Source organism: Oncorhynchus mykiss, chromosome 16 (genome assembly GCF_013265735.2).
Source record: "Oncorhynchus mykiss isolate Arlee chromosome 16, USDA_OmykA_1.1, whole genome shotgun sequence".
In the NCBI taxonomy this organism is placed as follows: domain Eukaryota; kingdom Metazoa; phylum Chordata; class Actinopteri; order Salmoniformes; family Salmonidae; genus Oncorhynchus; species Oncorhynchus mykiss.
This window is the reverse complement of record NC_048580.1, coordinates 11,586,637-11,608,426: the sequence shown is the minus strand read 5'-3', so window position 1 is coordinate 11,608,426 and position 21,790 is coordinate 11,586,637. Positions and strand designations below refer to the sequence as shown.

The 21,790-nt window shown below is 45.3% G+C and overlaps 1 protein-coding gene across 1 annotated transcript in view; it reads left to right on the top strand.

The window, feature by feature from the left end:
- LOC110492826 (glutamate receptor ionotropic, NMDA 2C-like) overlaps nt 1-21,790 on the top strand; it is a 100,447-nt gene that overhangs the window by 28,458 nt on the left and 50,199 nt on the right. Inside the window, exons 3-4 of the mRNA XM_036945870.1 lie at nt 125-223; nt 1,296-1,364. Of these exons, the coding sequence (XP_036801765.1) occupies nt 125-223; nt 1,296-1,364 (168 nt within the window). The remainder of the gene's footprint in view (nt 1-124; nt 224-1,295; nt 1,365-21,790) is intronic.

Sequence of the window (21,790 nt, the reverse complement as noted above, 5' to 3'; positions counted from 1 at the left end):
CTTCTTTGGGGATAAAAAACAGGATAGATATGAGACGGCAGAGGAGGTGGTAACATCCTGTATCTGTTAAGTGCTGTGTGTCTGTCTCTGACGGGACCTAATAAAACCACGTGTTGTCTCCAAGGTGGCAGAAGTGGCTCAGATCCTGGACTTCCTGTCGACTCAGACAGCTCTACCCATCATTGGCATCAGCGGAGGATCTGCCGTTGTCATACCTCACAAGGTAACATAATGCTGTACCCATTCTCAAACTGCCCCGTGGTGGATAAAGTACCCAACTGTCATACTTGAGTAAAGATACCTTAATAGAAAATGACTAATGTAAAACTCACCCAGTAAAATGATATTTGAGGTAAAGTATTTGGTTTTAAGTATACTTAAGTATCAAAAGTAAAAGGGTGTGCTGGAAAATGTATGGAGTAAAAAGTATATTATTCTCTTTAGGAACGTAGTGAAGTAAAAGTTGTCAAAAATAGAAATAGTAAAGAAAAGTACAGATACCGCAAAAAACTACTTAAGTAGTACTTTAAATAATTTTTACTTACGTACTTTACACCACTGAAACAAGTAACCGTAGCCTGCCACACACTGTAGTACCCCACTAAACCCCATCTCTATAAGGTGAGACAAATTGCCTACAGATGTAGGATCTTAATTTGATCACTTTTATTCCTGAGAATATTTCTGCATAGCAGGAATTGTAAACTTGTAATGTATTTTAGTTTTAAAAAGCCTTCTAAAGTTTGTAAATTTCATTTTGACATTTCAGAAGAAAAATTACGAAAAAAGTATCAACACCTACAGAAATGTTGATGAATTATAATCCACATAATATTAACAGGATTAATTTTCAGATACTACATCTGTATAGCTGTAACGTAAACGCTGGGAGTTGTTCAGCCGCGGGGAAGCTTGTGACCCCTACCTCCATGGGTTCAGGCTCTGATACAGAGTGGTCACTGAGGGAGGGAGAGAAGCGATGATTGTACCGACTCTCCCGAAGTAGGTTATCGTGATGAGTGCGTCCAAGGAGAGGTTGTCGTCTCGACATGCCAGTTTCGTCTGGACTTCCTCGCGCAGTCCTCTTCTGAATAGCGTACGGCGTGTCAGCTCAATCCATCCGCTGGATGCTGTTACAGTCCGGAAGGTGAGCGAGTCCTTGGCAGCGATCTGGTTATCCTGCCGTAGTTGGAATAGGTGCTCACCCCCCTCTTTGCCCTCCGGTGGATGATCGAAGACACCTCTGAACAGAGCCATGAACCCCTCATACGAATCCAGCTCCTCCTCTCTCCCAGACGGCCGTAGCCCACACCAACGCCCACCCAGTCGGCAGAGAAATAACCGTGGCAACCTTGGACCTCTCAGTTAGTCGGGGCTCCCATCTGGTGCACAAAATAGAGGGAACACTGGAGTAGGAAGCCACAACATTTAGAAGTGGTTCCGTCATATTCATCTGGGAGGGACAAACGGGCATCGCTGACCTGGGCGGACTGCTGAATGGATTGGTGTGCTGGCTCACTGGGTCGGCTGGTGGCAGAGTATCCTACGCTAGTTGAAGGCAACGCCTCTCGGGTATGTTCGAGACTGTGAAGAACCTCTTCCAAAGCCTTCCCCAGTTGTACCAGCTGGTTGTGGTGTTGAGGAAGTAGGTATGCCTGTTGCTTCCATTTGTTGAGGCAGTATTCTGTAATGTAGACCCTGGGAGTCAGGAAGCAAGTGGTGAGTTTAATATTACAATAAACATGGACCAATACAAGAAACAAGAGTAGCGTACGGACATGAAACAACATCAATACTGCCTGGGGAATATACCTAAGTGAGTGCCAGATATAGGGGAGGTAATGAGAGAGGAAATGGAGTCCAGGTGTGCCTCATGAGGAACAGGTGCGCGTAACGATGGTTGCCAGGACGGGTAGTTTAGTAAACCGGTCGACGTCGAATGACGGAGAGGGGGAGCTCTCAAATTCTAATCTGGACCTCGAAGCCTATTCCACTACTTTTGTAAATTCTTCCACTCTAATCAAGGACTGATTTAGACCCGGAACACCAGGTGGGTGCCGTTAATTACCAGGTAGAACAGAAAAACAGCAGTCATCCGGACATCATAGGGTAAGATTTGATGACCCCTGTTGTATAGGGTACCAACTCAAACCACTTCAGACAGCAATGCAACACCACATCACCTCTACAGACTTGCAGTTTAACACCAGTCTGTAGTTAAATGTGGGAGTTCTTTCTAAACAAACAGCACAGGGCAGAGATCAGAACAAGAAATATGTCTTCTCCCTCCTCTCCATCAACCAGTATCAGATCACAGCTGGGAAAGAGTTGTTCTGCTTGGAAACACAAGCAGAAAATTACTCTGAGATTTCGACAGAGCAGAGAAATGCTGAGAATGATCTATACCTCACTTACTCAGTCATCCCTACACAGATCAATACAGACACATTCTACCATGATGATGTGTCCAGTGTTTCACAGTAACGAGTTCTGATAGACGCGCTTGAGCACGATGGTTCGAGTGTAGAAAGATGATCGATCATCAGATTACCTCAGGTTCTGTAATCGTTGAAGTAGCCTGACTGCTACAGTTTCGACTGAACCTCACCCTTTCCTCACCATCTCTCCTTTATTTTCACCTTGTCCCTCCCCTTGTCCCTAATTTATCCCTCACTTTCCCACGTTCCCCTCCTCTTCCTTTCTATCTCACCCCCCCCCCTCCTCACCCAAGAGATGTGAGGCGTTAACACCTGTTATCAACACCCTGTATTTATAGTACCGACAGCGGCTCCCACCAACACACTGTACACTCACGCGCACACACTGTACACACACACACACAAGACACACACGCTCTCTCACTGACACACGTGCCCATGGCTAGCCTGATGCTCAGATTGAACAGGGCTTTGAGATACAACACAGCGCGCGTGTCTGTGGGAGGAGTGAAGCGTATACCTCTGCTCCCTACGTTAATAATCCTGTCAGGGGTTTTAGCGGCTGTCTGTTAATCAGCACTCTGCTCGGATGGGAATGTACATAGAAAGCCATCAAACAGACTGACGGAGCTGTTGTCTGGTGTCTATATGAAGCTGTAGCCGACACCGTAAACCCCAGGGATTTTTTTGTAACTCAAATACTTTTAGTAAGTTGAAATCAAAGTCAATGAAAAGTCATTATTACTTCAAATGTCTCTGTGGTACTGATTCAAAACGAAATGAAAAGTCACAACTACATAAAAAAAAGAAAGTGATGATGACAAATTCACCTTTTTTCCCCCAGCATTCGCTACTGCAGGTTGATGTTTTGGAATTGTTATCTGTGTTTTTGCATGTACATTGAGTGATCTATTGAGAGATAAATAACATACTTAAAAAAAAAAACTAATCCAATCATTTTTTTTGCCCTCGTTACTGAAATGGTTGTTCCAGTTTAAATGGTTCAGGTCGTCTCCTCACACTGTTCTGAACCCTGGCAGTCATTATGAATGCAGGTTGTGAGTGATTACAGGTCGTCTCCTCACACTGTTCTGAACCCTGGCAGTCATTATGAATGCAGGTTGTGAGTGATTACAGGTCGTCTCCTCACACTGTTCTGAACCCTGGCAGTCATTATGAATGCAGGTTGTGAGTGAATACAGGTCGTCTCCTCACACTGTTCTAAACCCTGGCAGTCATTATGAATGCAGGTTGTCAGTGAATACAGGTTGTGAGTGAATGCAGGTTGTGAGTGAATGCAGGTTGTGAGTGAATACAGGTTGTGAGTGAATACAGGTTGTGAGTGAATGCAGGTTGTGAGTGAATACAGGTTGTGAGTGAATGCTGGTTGTGAGTGAATACAGGTCGTCTTCTCACACTGTTCTAAACCCTGGCAGTCATTATGAATGCAGGTTGTCAGTGAATACAGGTTGTGAGTGAATGCAGGTTGTGAGTGAATGCAGGTTGTGAGTGAATACAGGTTGTGAGTGAATACAGGTTGTGAGTGAATGCAGGTTGTGAGTGAATACAGGTTGTGAGTGAATGCTGGTTGTGAGTGAATGCAGGTTGTGAGTGAATACAGGTTGTGAGTGAATACAGGTTGTGAGTGAATGCAGGTTGTGAGTGAATACAGGTTGTGAGTGAATACAGGTTGTGAGTGAATAGAGGTTGTGAGTGAATACAGGTTGTGAGTGAATACAGGTTGTGAGTGAATGCAGGTTGTGAGTGAATACAGGTCGTCTCCTCACACTGTTCTGAACCCTGGCAGTCATTATGAATGCAGGTTGTGAGTGAATACAGGTCGTCTTCGCACACTGTTCTAAACCCTGGCAGTCATTATGAATGCAGGTTGTGAGTGAATACAGTTTGTGAGTGAATACAGGTTTTGAGTGAATACAGGTTGTGAGTGAATACAGGTTGTGAGTGAATACAGGTTGTCAGTGAATACAGGTTGTGAGTGAATACAGGTTTTGAGTGAATACAGGTTGTGAGTGAATACAGGTTGTGAGTGAATACAGTTTGTGAGTGAATACAGGTTTTGAGTGAATACAGGTTGTGAGTGAATACAGGTTGTGAGTGAATACAGGTTGTCAGTGAATACAGGTTGTGAGTGAATACAGGTTGTGAGTGAATACAGGTTGTGAGTGAATACAGGTTGTGAGTGAATACAGGTTGTGAGTGATTACAGGTTATGAGTGAATGCAGGTTGTGAGTGAATGCAGGTTGTGAGTGAATACAGGTTGTGAGTGAATACACATCTTGTCTGTTGCCACTTAATATAATGTTTACATACCCGACATTACTCATCTCATATGTATATACTGTACTAGATACCATCTACTGCATCTTGCCTATGCCGTTCTGTACCATCACTCATTCATATATTTTTATGTACATATTCTTCATCCCTTTACACTTGTGTGTATAAGGTAGTTGTGAAATTGTTAGGTTAGATTACTCGTTGGTTATTACTGCATTGTCGGAACTAGACGTACAAACATTTCACTACGCTCGCATTAACATCTGCTTACCATGTGTATGTGACAAATAACATTTGATTTAGATATTTTTAATATATTTTTTTATATACTAACTCTGGCTGGATTTCAATAGGAATTACACATCACTTGCAAGCTAGCATAATGTGACTTGCAGGTAGGGTTGCAAAATTCTAGTACATTTCCTAGGATTTCCATAAATCCTGGTTGTACGGGTCCTGGAAATCTGGGAATTCTGGGAAAGTTTCTAGACTTTTGGTGGGTAGCCCAAACGGTTCGGAAAGAACTCACCAGATGGGCTGTACCGACTTCAGAGAGTCTCTTGACACTTGTGAAGGTCGGAGAACACCATCGTGTTTGTGAGAGTCTCATCTTTCCATAGAGGAGTCATGATATTATTTTAGGCCAAACCGTTCGGATGCTACAGACGAGTTTGTGAGAAGGCCGATTATCGGGATGTCTCATGGTCTGACAAACACAGCTCCAGATCTGTCAACTTTCACTGCAGATGCGGAAGTGCGACACAGGCGGATTGAGACGCATCCAATGCAACAGATTTTTATGGGGATTGTTTAATTGTGCTAATTTTATTTCCATGGGGGCGTGGACATCAAACTTAGGGGGATTTAAACATTCAATTAGACCCTTTAGGGAGCAGAGACTCCCTACCACACCTATCACTCTCATATTTTACAATCTCCCTATCTCTACCCCTCTCTCTCTCTCTCTCTCTGTCCCACTCTTTTCCCTTCCTCTCGTTCTCCTTCACTCTCTTCTCCCTCTCTCCCTTTCTATCTCTCCCTATCCCCCTCTCTCTTTCTCTTCCTCTACTCTACTCCACTCTCTCTCCTTCCCTCTCTCTCTCTCCTTCTCTCTATCTCCTTCCTTCCCGCTCTCTCTCTCTCTCTATCTCCCTCTCTCTCTTTCTCACGCACACAGATAGCTGTTAGCCTGTGAGTATCTTGTTCTGTATCTAATTAGAGTATAGATAACCCTCATAGCTTCTTAAACAGGGTCTAACTGACAGCCGTGTAAAGAATGAGACTGATAACAAACAGGCTTATGTCTCAGACAGTGTAGGGAGACAGTTAACAGGTCTATGTCTCAGACAGTGTAGAGAGACAGTTAACAGGTCTGTCTCAGACAGTGTAGGGAGACAGTTAACAGGTCTGTCTCAGACAGTGTAGGGAGACAGTTAACAGGCTTATGTCTCAGACAGTGTAGGGAGACAGTTAACGGGTCTGTCTCAGACAGTGTAGGGAGACAGTTAACAGGCTTATGTCTCAGACAGTGTAGGGAGACAGTTAACAGGTCTATGTCTCAGACAGTGTAGGGAGACAGTTAACAGGTCTGTCTCAGACAGTGTAGGGAGACAGTTAACAGGTCTGTCTCAGACAGTGTAGGGAGACAGTTAACAGGCTTATGTCTCAGACAGTGTAGGGAGACAGTTAACAGGTCTGTCTCAGACAGTGTAGGGAGACAGTTAACAGGCTTATGTCTCAGACAGTGTAGGGAGACAGTTAACAGGTCTATGTCTCAGACAGTGTAGGGAGACAGTTAACAGGTCTATGTCTCAGACAGTGTAGAGAGACAGTTAACAGGTCTATGTCTCAGACAGTGTAGGGAGACAGTTAACAGGTCTATGTCTCAGACAGTGTAGAGAGACAGTTAATAGGTCTGTCGCAGACAGTGTAGGGAGACAGTTAACAGGTCTATGTCTCAGACAGTGTAGAGAGACAGTTAACAGGTCTATGTCTCAGACAGTGTAGGGAGACAGTTAACAGGTCTATGTCTCAGACAGTGTAAGGAGACAGTTACCAGGCTTATGTCTCAGACAGTGTAGGGAGACAGTTAACAGGTCTATGTCTCGGACAGTGTAGGGAGACAGTTAACAGGTCTATTTCTCAGACAGTGTAGAGAGACAGTTAATAGGTCTATGTCTCAGACAGTGTAGGGAGACAGTTAACAGGTCTATGTCTCAGACAGTGTAGGGAGACAGTTAACAGGTCTATGTCTCAGACAGTGTAGAGAGACAGTTAACAGGTCTATGTCTCAGACAGTGTAGAGAGACAGCTAACAGGTCCATGTCTCAGACAGTGTAGGGAGACAGTTAACAGGTCTATGTCTCAGACAGTGTAGGGAGACAGTTAACAGGTCTATGTCTCAGACAGTGTAGAGAGACAGTTAATAGGTCCATGTCTCAGACAGTGTAGGGAGACAGTTAACAGGTCTATGTCTCAGACAGTGTAGGGAGACAGTTAACAAGTCTATGTCTCAGACAGTGTAGAGAGACAGTTAACAGGTCTATGTCTCAGACAGTGTAGAGAGACAGCTAACAGGTCCATGTCTCAGACAGTGTAGGGAGACATCTAACAGGCCTATGTCTCAGACAGTGTAGAGAGACATCTAACAGGCCTATGTCTCAGACAGTGTAGGGAGACATCTAACAGGCCTATGTCTCAGACAGTGTAGGGAAACATGCAGCTCCATTAGACAAAACAGCCGAAAACCAAAGTATTGTGACAGCTTTCTTCATACGACATACTGTAGATGAAGCTTCTGATACCGTCTGTATGTCAAGGAGACATGACAGGTCTGGACACTGAATAGAAAACGACATGAAGTAGATAAAGCTCTCCTGATCCGCCCTGTTCCAATCTAGGCTGATCTCCTCTCCAGTATCTGTTCTTTGTGAACTCTACAAAGAACCTCTTCAGCAGGGTATTTTTTGACAAAGGAACAGGTGGGGAGGGAGGTGTGTGTGTGATTATATTAATAGAATAAAAGGCTCAATAGCCGCTTGATTATCAATGGCCCTGCAGCCGCTGATGATGACGATGTATCTTTGATGATGCGTCTTTGGTGTGTTTTAAAGGACCCGGCTCTTCAGTCTCAGTCGCCTATTTCTGGTTCCTGTCTTTCTCCTTTGTCCTCTATCCCTGATCTATCCATCACTAAACGTGGAACGATGAAAGGAAGATGAAAGAATGAAAAGAGGAAAGGTTACGCATGTATCAATCCAATAAAAAAAAGAGGGTAAGATAGAGATAGAAGGGAGAAGGAAGACTGTGTGTGTGTGTGATCGTAAATGGTTGCTGTTGGCGTGTGTGTGTTTGTGGGCGTGCTTGCATGTGTGATCGCATGGTTTCTATTGGTGTGTGTGTGATCATGGTCGTATATGCTTACTATTTGTATATGTGTGGGTGTGTTTCCCAGGCTATGAGTCCCATCTTTTGGTTGTGTTCAGTAGACAGTGGTGTTGTAAGGGCGTTCGTCTGTAGGAGGAAGAGAAGCGGACCAAAGCGCAGCGTGGTGGTTATTCATGTTTTAATAACTCAATACACATGAACAAACTAACAAAAACAAGAAATGTGCAAACGCAAAACAGTCCTATCCTGTGACAAACAAACACAGTGACAGGAACAATCACCCACAAACACACAGTGAAACCCAGGCTACCTAAATATGGTTCCCAATCAGAGACAATGACGAACACCTGCCTCTGATTGAGAACCATATCAGGCCGAACATAGAACTAGACCAAAACATAGAAAAACAAACATAGACTGCCCACCCAACTCACGCCCTGACCATACTAAATAAATACAAAAACAAAGGAAATAGAGGTCAGAACGTGACAGTACCCCCCCCCAAAGGTGCGGACTCCGGCCGCAAAACCTTGACCTATAGGGGAGGGTCTGGGTGGGCGTCTGTCCGCGGTGGCGGCTCTGGCGCGGGACGCGGACCCCACTTCACCATTGTCTTAGTCCGCCTTATTGTCCGCCTCCCTGGCTTACTCACCATGACCACCCCTCTCAATGACCCCACTGGACAGAGGGGCTGCTCGGGACAGAGGGGCAGCTCGGGACAGAGGTGAAGCAGCTGCTCGGGACAGAGGGACAACTGCTCGGGACAAAGGGGCGATAGCAGCTCGGGACAGAGGGGCGATAGCAGCTCGGGACAGAGGGGCGATAGCAGCTCGGGACAGAGGGGCGATGGCTGCTCTGGACAGAGAGACAGCTGCTCGGGACAGAGGGGCAGCTGCTCGGGACAGAGGGGCGGCAGCAGCTTGGGACAGAGGGGCGACAGCTGCTCTGGACAGAGGGGCAGCTGCTCGGGCGGCCCCTGGCTGACTGACGGCACTGGCGGCCCCTGGCTTACTGGCGGCACTGGCGGCCCCTGGCTTACTGGCGGCCCCTGGCTGACTGGCGGCACTGGCGGCCCCTGGCTGACTGGCGGCACTGGCGGCCCCTGGCTGACTGGCGGCACTGGCGGCCCCTGGCTGACTGGCGGCACTGGCGGCCCCTGGCTGACTGGCGGCACTGGCGGCCCCTGGCTGACTGGCGGCACTGGCGGCCCCTGGCTGACGGGCGGCACTGGCGGCCCCTGGCTGACGGGCGGCACTGGCGGCCCCTGGCAGACGGGCGGCACTGGCGGTGGACAGACGGGAAGCTCAGCTGGCGCTGGGCAGACGGGAAGCTCAGCTGGCGCTGGGCAGACGGGAAGCTCAGCTGGCGCTGGGCAGACGGGAAGCTCAGCTGGCGCTGGGCAGACGGGAAGCTCCGGCAACGCTGGAGAAACGGAAGGCCCTGGTAGCGCCGGAGAGGCGGGAGACTCCGGCAGCGGCGCCGGACAGGCGGGAGGCTCCGGCAGAGGCGCCGGACAGGCGGGAGGCTCCGGCAGAGGCGCCGGACAGGCGGGAGGCTCCGGCAGAGGCGCCGGACAGGCGGGAGGCGCCGGACAGGCGGGAGGCTCCGGCAGAGGCGCCGGACAGGCGGGAGGCTCCGGCAGCGGCGCCGGACAGGCGAGAGGCTCCGGCAGAGGCGCCGGACAGGTGGGAGGCTCCGGCAGCGCTGGAGAGGAGGAAGGCTCTGGTAGCGCCGGAGAGGCGGGAGACTCCGGCAGCGCTGGAGAGGAGGAAGGCTCTGGACGGATGGGCCGGAGAGACAGCCTGGTACGGGGGGCTGCCACCGGAGGGCTGGTGCGTGGAGGTGGTGACGGATAGACCGGACCGTGAAGGCGTACTGGAGATCTTGAGAGCAGGGCTGGCACCAACCGCCCTGGCTGGATCCTCACCCTAGCCCGGCAGATGTGGGGAGCTGGGATGTAGCGCACCGGGCTAAGCACGCGTACTGGGGACACCGTGCGCACAACTGCATAACACGGTGCCTGACCAGCACCACGCCCGCCACAGTTAGCACTGCTAGGAGCACTGTAGTGCTGAGATGGCACAGGACGTGCAAGGCTAGGGAGATGCACAGGAGGCCTGGTGCGTGAGGCTGGCACAGTCTTCACCAGACCCCTCGCACGCACCTCAGGATGAGTATGGAGAGCTGACCCCGGTGCCATTAAATCCCTGACACGCTCCGTCGGGCGAATGTCGTGCCTCATGCACCAAACCAGCAAGTCCCTCATATCACTCTCCTCCAATCTCCCCATTAACTCCTTCACAGTCTCTGCTTCGCTCACCTCCCACACCAGCTCTGGTTCTGAGCTCCTCCTTGGCTCCTCACGATAAACGGGGGGAGTTGGCTCAGGTCTGACTCCTGACTCTGCCACACTCCCCCTGTGCCCCCCCCCAAGAAATTTTTGGGGGTGACTCTCGGGCTTCCATCCGCTCTGCCGTGCTAGTTCCTCATAATGCCGCCTCTCTGCTTTTGCTGCCTCCAGCTCGGCCTTGGGGCGGCAATATTCTCCTGGCTCTGCCCAGGGTCCTTTCCCGTCCAGTTCTTCCTCCCATGTCCATTTCTCCAGGTGGTGCAGCCTCTCCCACTGTAGCTGCTGCTGCTCCTGCTGCTGCTGCCTTTGCTGCTGCTGCTGTTGCTCCTGCTGCACCAGTCGCTTCTCCTGCTGCTGCTGTTGCTGCTGCCTCTGTTTACCACGCCGCTTGGTCCTTGGTAGGTGGGTGATTCTGTAAGGGCGTTCGTCTGTAGGAGGAAGAGAAGCGGACCAAAGCGCAGCGTGGTGGTTATTCATGTTTTAATAACTCAATACACATGAACAAACTAACAAAAACAAGAAATGTGCAAACGCAAAACAGTCCTATCCTGTGACAAACAAACACAGTGACAGGAACAATCACCCACAAACACACAGTGAAACCCAGGCTACCTAAATATGGTTCCCAATCAGAGACAATGACGAACACCTGCCTCTGATTGAGAACCATATCAGGCCGAACATAGAACTAGACCAAAACATAGAAAAACAAACATAGACTGCCCACCCAACTCACGCCCTGACCATACTAAATAAATACAAAAACAAAGGAAATAGAGGTCAGAACGTGACAGGTGTATACTAATGTTGTGTTAAGACTGGTACACCGGCTAACATCACTATCTCCTAATGATGTGTTGAGGGACTGGTACACCGGCTAACATCACCATCGCCTAATGATGTGTTGAGGGACTGGTACACCGGCTAACATCACTATCTCCTAATGATGTGTTGAGGGACTGGTACACCGGCTAACATCAATATCTCCTAATGTTGTGTTAAGGGACTGGTACACCGGCTAACATCACTATCTCCTAATGATGTGTTGAGGGACTGGTACACCGGCTAACATCACTATCTCCTAATGATGTGTTGAGGGACTGGTACACCGGCTAACATCACTATCTCCTAATGTTGTGTTGAGGGACTGGTACACCGGCTAACATCACTATCTCCTAATGTTGTGTTGAGGGACTGGTACACCGGCTAACATCACTATCTCCTAATGATGTGTCGAGGGACTGGTACACCGGCTAACATCACTATCTCCTAATGTTGTGTTGAGGGACTGGTACACCGGCTAACATCACTATCTCCTAATGATGTGTTGAGGGACTGGTACACCGGCTAACATCACTATCTCCTAATGATGTGTTGAGGGACTGGTACACCGGCTAACATCACTATCTCCTAATGATGTGTTGAGGGACTGGTACACCGGCTAACATCACTATCTCCTAATGTTATGTTAAGACTGGTACACCGGCTAACATCACTATCTCCTAATGATGTGTTGAGGGACTGGTACACCGGCTAACATCACTATCTCCTAATGATGTGTTAAGACTGGTACACCGGCTAACATCACTATCTCCTAATGATGTGTTGAGGGACTGGTACACCGGCTAACATCACTATCTCCTAATGTTGTGTTAAGGGACTGGTACACCGGCTAACATCACTATCTCCTAATGATGTGTTGAGGGACTGGTACACCGGCTAACATCACTATCTCCTAATGATGTGTTGAGGGACTGGTACACCGGCTAACATCACTATCTCCTAATGATGTGTTAAGACTGGTACACCGGCTAACATCACTATCTCCTAATGATGTGTTGAGACTGGTACACCGGCTAACATCACTATCTCCTAATGATGTGTTGAGACTGGTACACCGGCCAACATCACTATCTCCTAATGTTGTGTTAAGACTGGTACACCGGCTAACATCACTATCTCCTAATGATGTGTTAAGACTGGTACACCGGCTAACATCACTATCTCCTAATGATGTGTTGAGGGACTGGTACACCGGCTAACATCACTATCTCCTAACGATGTGTTGAGGTACTGGTACACCGGCTAACATCACTATCTCCTAATGATGTGTTAAGACTGGTACACCGGCTAACATCACTATCTCCTAATGATGTGTTGAGGGACTGGTACACTGGCTAACATCACTATCTCCTAATGTTATGTTAAGACTGGTACACCGGCTAACATCACTATCTCCTAATGTTGTGTTAAGACTGGTACACCGGCTAACATCACTATCTCCTAATGTTGTGTTAAGACTGGTACACCGGCTAACATCACTATCTCCTAATGTTATGTTAAGACTGGTACACCGGCTAACATCACTATCTCCTAATGTTATGTTAAGACTGGTACACCGGCTAACATCACTATCTCCTAATGTTATGTGTTAAGACTGGTACACCGGCTAACATCACTATCTCCTAATGTTATGTTAAGACTGGTACACCGGCTAACATCACTATCTCCTAATGTTATGTTAAGACTGGTACACCGGCTAACATCACTATCTCCTAATGATGTGTTGAGGGACTGGTACAACGGCTAACATCACTATCTCCTAATGATGTGTTGAGGGACTGGTACACCGGCTAACATCACTATCTCCTAATGATGTGTTAAGACTGGTACACCGGCTAACATCACTATCTCCTAATGTTGTGTTAAGACTGGTACACCGGCTAACATCACTATCTCCTAATGATGTGTTAAGGGACTGGTACACCGGCCAACATCACTATCTCTGTCACGTTCTGACCTTAGTTATTTTGTTATGTCTTTGTTTTAGTACGGTCAGGGTGTGAGTTGGGTGGGTTGTCTACGTTTGTTTTTCTATGAGTTGGTATTTCTGTGTTTGGCCTGGTATGGTTCTCAATCAGAGGCAGCTGTCAATTGTTGTCCCTGATTGAGAACCATACTTAGGCAGCCTGTTTTCACCCTTGATTTGTGGGTCGTTATTTTCTGTTAAATGTTTGAACAGACAGAACTGTTTCGGTTTCGTTCGTTCACATTGTTGTTTTGTATTTCTGTGTTCAGTTTGATTCATTAAATATTAACATCATGAACACAAACCACGCTGCGCTTTGGTCCTCACCTTCTTCCACCACAGACCGTTACAATCTATTAAAGAGGTCCCCTGAGAAATAAACTACTAATCTACACCAGTCCCGTACCCCTTCAAACATTCAACCTCCAGCTGCGTACCCCCTCTAGCACCAGGGTCAGTGTACTCTCAAATGTTGTTTTTTGCCATCATTGTAAGCCTGCCACACACACACTATACAATACATTTATTAAACATAAGAATGAGTGAGTTTTTGTCACAACCTGGTTTGTGGGAAGTGACAAAGAGCTCTTATAGGACCAAGGCACAAATAATAATATATAATAATAATCAATAATTTTGCTCTTTATTTAACCATCTTACATATAAAACCTTATTTGTTCATGAAAAATTGTGAAAAACTCACCACGGGTTAATGAGAAGGGTGTGCTTGAAAGGATGCACATAACTCTGCAAGGTTGGGTTGTATTGGAGAGAGACTCAGTCTTAAATCATTTTCCAGTTTTCATGCTAGTGAGGGCCGAGAATCCACTCTCACATAGGTGCGTGGTGGCAAAGGGCATCAGTGTCTTAACAGCGCGATTTGCCAAGGCAAGAAACTCTGAGCGCAGCTCTATCCAGAAATCTGGCAGTGGCTTCTGATTAAAGTTTCACAGAAACGCTTGTTGCAATTTCGATGAGGCTCTCTGGTTCAGAAAATGGTAAGGAGGGCATGAAAGGGATAACGAATCCAGTTGTTTGTGTCGACCGTTTCGGGAAAGTACCTGCGTAATTGCGCATCCAACTCACTCAGGTGCTTTGCTACATCACATTTGACATTGTCCGTAAGCTTGAGATCATTTGCCCACAAAAAGTCATACAATGATGGATAGACCTGTGTGTTGTCCTTGTTAATACAGGCAGAACAGAGCTCCAACTTCTTAATCATAGACTTAATTTGGTCCCGCACATTGAATATAGTTGCAGAGAGTCCCTGTAATCCTAGATTCAGTTCATTCAGGCGAGAGAAAACATCACCCAGATAGTCCAGTCGTGTGAGAAACTTGTCATCATGCAAGCGGTCAGACAAGTGAAAATTATGTTCAGTAAAGAAAACTTTAAGCTCATCTCTCAATTTAAAAAAAAACATGTCAATACGTTGCCCCTTGATAACCAGCGTACTTCTGTACGTTGTAAACGTGTTACATGGTCGCTGCCCATATCATTGCATAATGCAAAAAATACACAAGAGTTTAGGGGCCCTGTTTTAACAAGAGCCTCTCGGTGGATGCGGTAATGTACCCAAGTGGCGTCGGGAGCAACTGCTTGCACACGCGTCACCACTCCATCATGTCTCCCTGTCATGGCTTTTGCACCATCAGTACAGATACCAACACATCTTTACCACCAAAGTCCATTTGATGTCAGAAAGCTGTCCAGTATTTTAAAAATATCCTTTCCTGTTGTTCTGGTTTCCAGTGGTTTACAGAAGAGGATGTCTTCCTTAATTGACCCCCCATAAACGTAACGGACATTAGGCTGAAGTTGTGCCAGGCCCACCACGTCTGTAGACTCATCCAGCTGTAAAGCATAGAATTCACTGGCTTGTATGCGAAGCAGTAATTGTTTCAAAACATCTCCTGCCATGTCACTGATGCGTTGTGAGACAGTGTTGTTTGATGGAGCCATTGTCTGTATAGTTTTTGGGGGAATTTTCCTCCAGCATTGTCCCAGCCATTTCAGCAGCAGCAGGAAGAATGAAGTCCTCCACAATAGTATGAGGCTTGCCTGTCCTGGCCACTCGGTAGCTCACCATATAAGACGCTTCTAGACCCTTATTAATGGTATCTGTTGCTTTTATACATGTCTTACTACTCGAAAGTCGTCTTAATTCTCGCTCATTCTTAATGTCTGTGCAAGATTGAAGGTTTTCATTGAGTTAGTACTATATAGTACTTTTGCACATACAACACTGTGGCTGAGGAAAGGCACTACTCCCAATATAAGTGAACCCCAAATCAATGTAGTTCTCATCATATTTGCACCTCTCTGAGGGTCCAACGTCCCTGTCTGTTGTTCGGTGCTTTCCCAGGTAAGGGGCCAGTATCTCTTCAGCTGCATCAGATTCACAACTGTCAGAGGATGTGCTCGTGGAAGCAGAACAACTTGTGTCGTCGACAGGTGCAGGTATAGTGCTGCTGTAGTAGCAGTACTACCAGGAGAGCTGGTATGTGTCTCTATGGACGCTGGCCTTACTTTTTTTGAGCCATTTATCAATTTTCGAGCAAACGGAATGAACAGCAGCTACGTTTGGCTACATACGGACCGTTAGTGGAATTCCTGCAAGAGAGTAACGGTTAACGTGATTGGATGTAAATTATTTGACTGGGCTAACTCTATTTGACATTGTGTTGTTATTTTATTGAACACTAGATGGTTTAATTTTATTTTTGGCAGTGAAATGAGGCTACTTAGGCAAGAAAAAAACCTTACCCAAATGTATAGCCCCATTGGAAAATTTAAATGGAAAGTTTGAAAATGCGAAGATTTTTACAATTTAAATAAATACAAATTATTATTATTATTATATAAAAAAAAATGTGAATCACATTTGTATTTGGCGTACCCCCGACGGCATTACGCGGAACCCCAGTTTGGGAATACTTGACCTACACACTACATAAATAAACACTCAAACACCTACCGTAACCAAGCCAGGGCTCCATGGAAATCAGGTCTGGTCTATTCAGAAACACATAGTAATCATTATCAGTGGTCATAGTGGAACAATAAAATGACTGTATATAAGCAGCCATTGACTTGAATGTGCACCTACCTGTATGGCTTACACTGTGTTTCTGTTTGTGTAAACTGCAGTTTAATATTGGTTTGGATATATTTACATTGGTGCAAGCAGTGAGATGGTGCCTTGGGGGCCATTTGGCGAGGCAAATTTAACGTGTAAATATTTGTTTGAACATAACAAGATTCAACAACTGAGACATACACTGAACAAGTTCCACTGACACGTGACTAAGATAAATTGAATAATGTGTCCCTGAACAAAGGGGGGGTCAAAATCAAAAGTAACAGTCAGTATCTGGTGTGGCCACCAGCTGCATTAAGTACTGCAGTGCATCTCCTCCTCGTGGACTGCACCAGATTTGCTAGTTCTTGCTGTGAGATGTTACCCCACTCCTCCACCAAGGCACCTGCAAGTACCCCAACATTTCTGGGGGGAATGGCCCTAGCCCTCACCCTCCAATCCAACAGGTCCCAGACGTGCTCAATGGGATTGAGATCCAGGCTCTTCGCTGGCCATGGCAGAACACTGACATTCCTGTCTTGCAGGAAATCATGCACAGAACGAGCAGTATGGCTGGTGGCATTGTCATGCTGGAGGGTCATGGATGAGCCTGCAGGAAGGGTACCACATGAGGGAGTATGATGTCTTCCCTGTAACGCACAGTGTTGAGATTGCCTGCAATAACAACAAGCTATGTCCGATGATGCTGTGACACACCAACCCAGACCATGACGGACCCTCCACCTCCAAATCGATCCCACTCCAGAGTACAGGCCTCTGTGTAACGCTCATTCCTTCAACGATAAATCCGAATCTGACCATCACCCTTGGTGAGACAAAACCGCGACTGTCTGGTCCAACGACAGTGGGTTTGTGCCCATAGTTGACGTTGTTGCCTGTGATGTCTGGTGACAGGCCTACGAGCCCTCAGTCCAGCCTCTCTCAGTCTATTGCGGACAGTCTGAGCACTGATGGAGGGATTGTGCATTCCTGGTGTAACTCGGGCAGTTGTTGTTGCCATGTCATGCGAGGATGATCAGCTGTCCACCCTGTCTCCCTGTAGCACTTAGGCGTCTCAGTATGGACATTGCAATGTATTGCCCTGGCCACATCTGCAGTCCTCATGCCTCCTTGCAGCATGCCCAAGGCACGTTCACGCAGATGAGCAGGGACCCTGGGCATCTTTCATTTGGTGTTTTTCAGAGTCAGTAGAAAGGCCTCTTTAGTGTCCTAAGTTTTCATAACTGTGACCTTAATTGCCTACCGTCTGTGCGCTGTTAGTGTCTTAACCACTGTTCTACTGGTGCATGTTCATTCATTGTTTAAACACTGTTTCCCATGGTTCATTGAACAAGCATGGGAAACAGTGTTTAACTAATTGCTCCTACTTGAGACGCAGACGTCTCAAGTAGGCACCTGGAAATGCAAATGCGCTATGCTAAATGCTAAATGTACTCGTTAAAACTCAAACGTTCATTAAAATATACATGTAGGGTATTGAATTAAAGCTACACTCGTTGTGAATCTAGCCAACAAGTCAGATTTTTAAAATGCTTTTCGGCGAAAGCATGAGAAGCTATTATCTGATAGCATGCAACACCCCAAAATGCCTGAAGGCGACGTAAACAAAAGAATTAGCTTAGCCGGCGCTACACAAAAACGCAGAAATAAAATATAAAACATTCATTACCTTTGATGATATTCTTTGTTGGCACTCCTATATGTCCCATAAACATCACAAATTGGTCTTTTTCCCGATTAAATCCGTCCATGATTGCCCAAAATATCCATTTGTATAGCCTGTATGCATCACGAAAAAAGCTCTCTTCCAACACGCAACGTCATGTTTAAAAATTATATAAGTTGCCTATATTCTTTGACAAAACACTTCAACCTACTTTTATAACCCAACTTTAGGTATTTGTAAACGTTAATAAGCGATCAAATTGATCACTGGGCGATCTGTATTCAATAGCAGCTACAAAAGAAAACAGTGTCCATTTTTCAATCTTCCAAAATCGATTGAGGTAGGCTGGATGGAATCACGGATCTATTGATAATGCCTCAATGGATTTTTGTCAATGAAAATTACGTTTTTGGCGACATCGTGTGGAAGCTGTAGGAATTGCATCCGTCTCCATATTAAATTTGGTTTCCTTTAAATAATCCATGAAACGGGCGCATGGATACTTTTTTCAGATTTCAGTGACCAGTTTTTCTTGCGCTTTTCGATGAAACACATGCTCTGTTATAGTCACAGCCGTGATTTAACCAGTTTTAGAAACTTCAGAGTGTTTTCTATCCACACATACTAATCATATGCATACACTATATTCCTGGCATGAGTAGCAGGACGCTTAAAGTTGCGCGATTTTTAACAGAATGTTCGAAAAAGGAGGGGGTAGGATAAAGAGGTTAAACCCTTTGCAATGAAGATCTGTGAAGTTATTTGGATTTTTACTAATTATCTTTGAAAGACAGGGTCCTGAAAAATGGACGTTTCTTTTTTTGTAAAACATTGCTGGAATTAATGCTTCAATCTAGTTGACATCGATAAAGTTTGCACCTTCATCTCTGTTTCTTTCACACAGCAAAGATGTTTAAAAATGCAATAACAAAACAACCAATCTTTTTTCTTTACAAAATTTCAATTTTTACCTTTTTTGAAGGGAATTAAAAGCTGTGAAAACGACTGTTGAAGGAATTAAATTCCTCTGTTTTAATTCCCAACTAAAATTAAACACTCTGTCAATTCATAAGAATTTGTAAGACCCTTATTTTATAGGAATGGACAGAGCCCCGGTCTTAAAGTCAAGTAACAGCCTTTATTCAAGAGAGTACTGAGTACACACACATTTTACCACAGGTTATAAACTGAAAATGACGTCAGCGTTTCTAAATGTTCTGTCTCTTCTTGACACTGGTAGAAAGGCTCTATAGCTCTCAAGCCTTCCCTCCTCGCCTAGAGCCAAGGTCAGGCAGTGTAGATAAGCATTCTAGTCAGTCTGGAGATATAGTTCATTCATTTGTACCAAGGAACAGACTGTCATTGTTCTAAACTCTTGACCACATTCACACACACATTATTTTCAGTACTGGGATCAAGAAAGAAGACTATGTGAATCAGGCCTTCATGGTAGGATTGCTGCAAAGAAACCACTAGTAAAGGACACCAATTATAAGAAGAGACTTGCTTGGGCCAAGAAACACAAGCAATGGACATTAGAGCGGTGGAAATCTGTCCTTTGGTCTGATGAGTCCAAATTTGAGATTTTTGGTTCCAACCACTGTATCTTTGTGAGACGCAGAGTAGGTGAACGGATGATCTCTGAGTGTGTGGTTCCCACCGTGAAGCATGGAGGAGGTGTGCTGGTATGGGGGTGCTTTACTTGTGACAATGCCTGTGATTAATTTAGAATTCAAGGCACACTTAACCAGCATGGCTACCACAGCATTCTGCAGTGATGCGTCATCCCATCTGGTTGAGTTTAGTGTGACTATCATTTGTTTTTCAACAGGACAATGACCCAACACATCTCCAGGCTGTGTAAGGGCTATTTGACCAAGAAGGGGAACGATGGAGTGCAGCATCAGATGACCTGGCCTCCACAATCACCCAATCTCAACCCAATTGAGATGGTTTGGGATGAGTTGGACCGCAGAGTGAAGGAATAGCAGCCAACAAGTGCTCGCTCAGCATATGTGGGAACTCCTTCAAGACTTTTGGAAAAACATTCCTCATGAAGCAAAGCTGTCATCACGGCAAAGGGTGGCTACTTTGAAGAATCTAAAATCTAAAATCTATTTAGATTTGTTTAACGCTTTTTTGGTTACTACATGATATGATATGTGTTATTTCATAGTTTTGATGTATTCACTATTATTCTACAATGTAGAAAACAGTAAAAATTCAGTTAAACCCTTGAATGAGTTGGTGTGTCCAAACTTTTGACTGGTACTGTAGTTGAAATACAATCAGCTTTTATGATGCTTATCAAAATAGAACCTTTACAGATGGCCCCTACCCACACATTCATTCTCTCAAGGTGCTGAAAGAAATAAATGATGTTTCTCCGCTCCTGGTCCCGAGTCATAATGTACATTTGGTGCATCATTTTACTGGAAGAAATGCTTACTTCTGCTGGAGTTAATATTATAGTAGTTTAGCGCCTCAAAATCATCACACAAACATTTTTCCAGAATATTAGACCACTTTTCTGTCTGTCCCTTCTCTTTATTTTTTAACTCTCCACTTCACAGCTTTTCTCTTATGGGACGATTCAGACCCAAGTTAAACTGTTTGAATCATGTCTGTGAGTATAACATAACTTATTTAGCAGGCGAAACCCCGAGGACAAACCATTCAGATTTTTGTTATTTTTTAGGTCACTCTCTTTTCAATAGGTTTTCATTGGGAATCCAGATTTCTAAGGGACCTTCTTGCAGTTCCTATCGCTTCCACTCTCACGAACATGATGGTGTTCTCCGTTTGTCTCTACGACCCTCACAAACCCCACAGGTCTCATCTGAATGGAAGTATAGTGGTAGTTTAATGCCAACAAAAATAAGGGGTTAAATATGTGTCCAAAAAATGTTTCCTGAGCTTTCTTATATCTCCTAGATATAGAACAGACACTTCAAAACCTTATTCCCTATGATTCATTTTTTTACAGTTTTTTTTTGCCGTTTATGAATGCGCTATTCAATGCGTTTCTGTGGGCTATAGTGGGCCAAATTTAATATTTCATCAAATATTTTAAATGTTTGGTCCTAAAATTCAAAATTAAATAGCTAAATGATCCATGACAATCCTAAAACAATTCCATGTGTTAGCTTAGTAGAAAACACACTCGTAGAATCCCACTAGCTGTCAAGGTCTATATAGGAGACACTATTGTTTATATAGGGCCTAGGCATTGGCTAGAGACTAGCTGGAATAGGAGGCCGTTGCCTATTCTCCTCATGGACTTTGACATTCCATCGATGACAGCCCTGTTTTAAATTGATAAAAACGTTGCATTTTGATGACTCTAAATGGATGTACTATGTACGGTTATCCTGATCCTAGATCAGATGTTGGGATGGGTCATGGTGACAGATAATGAACTGTGCTGGTGGGTCAGGTCAGTTATGTCAGTCAGTTGCGGTCAGTGCCGTTTCAGATGAGGGAGGACGATTTATTTTCATGAACATGACCTTATTTCTATTAGAGCATATTGGATGACTGTCATTCATATTCCATTCACCCAGCTCAATGTAACATTGATAGGTTTAGGCTACTACATGATACTCTAATTGTCCCTATATACATCATGAGGTTGCTACAACCTAGCCTATGAATGAAAGTTTACAATATAGGTCCACACAGGTCGAGAGACAGATTTGATGTGACAGACCGTGACACATGGACAGACAGGGACATTCA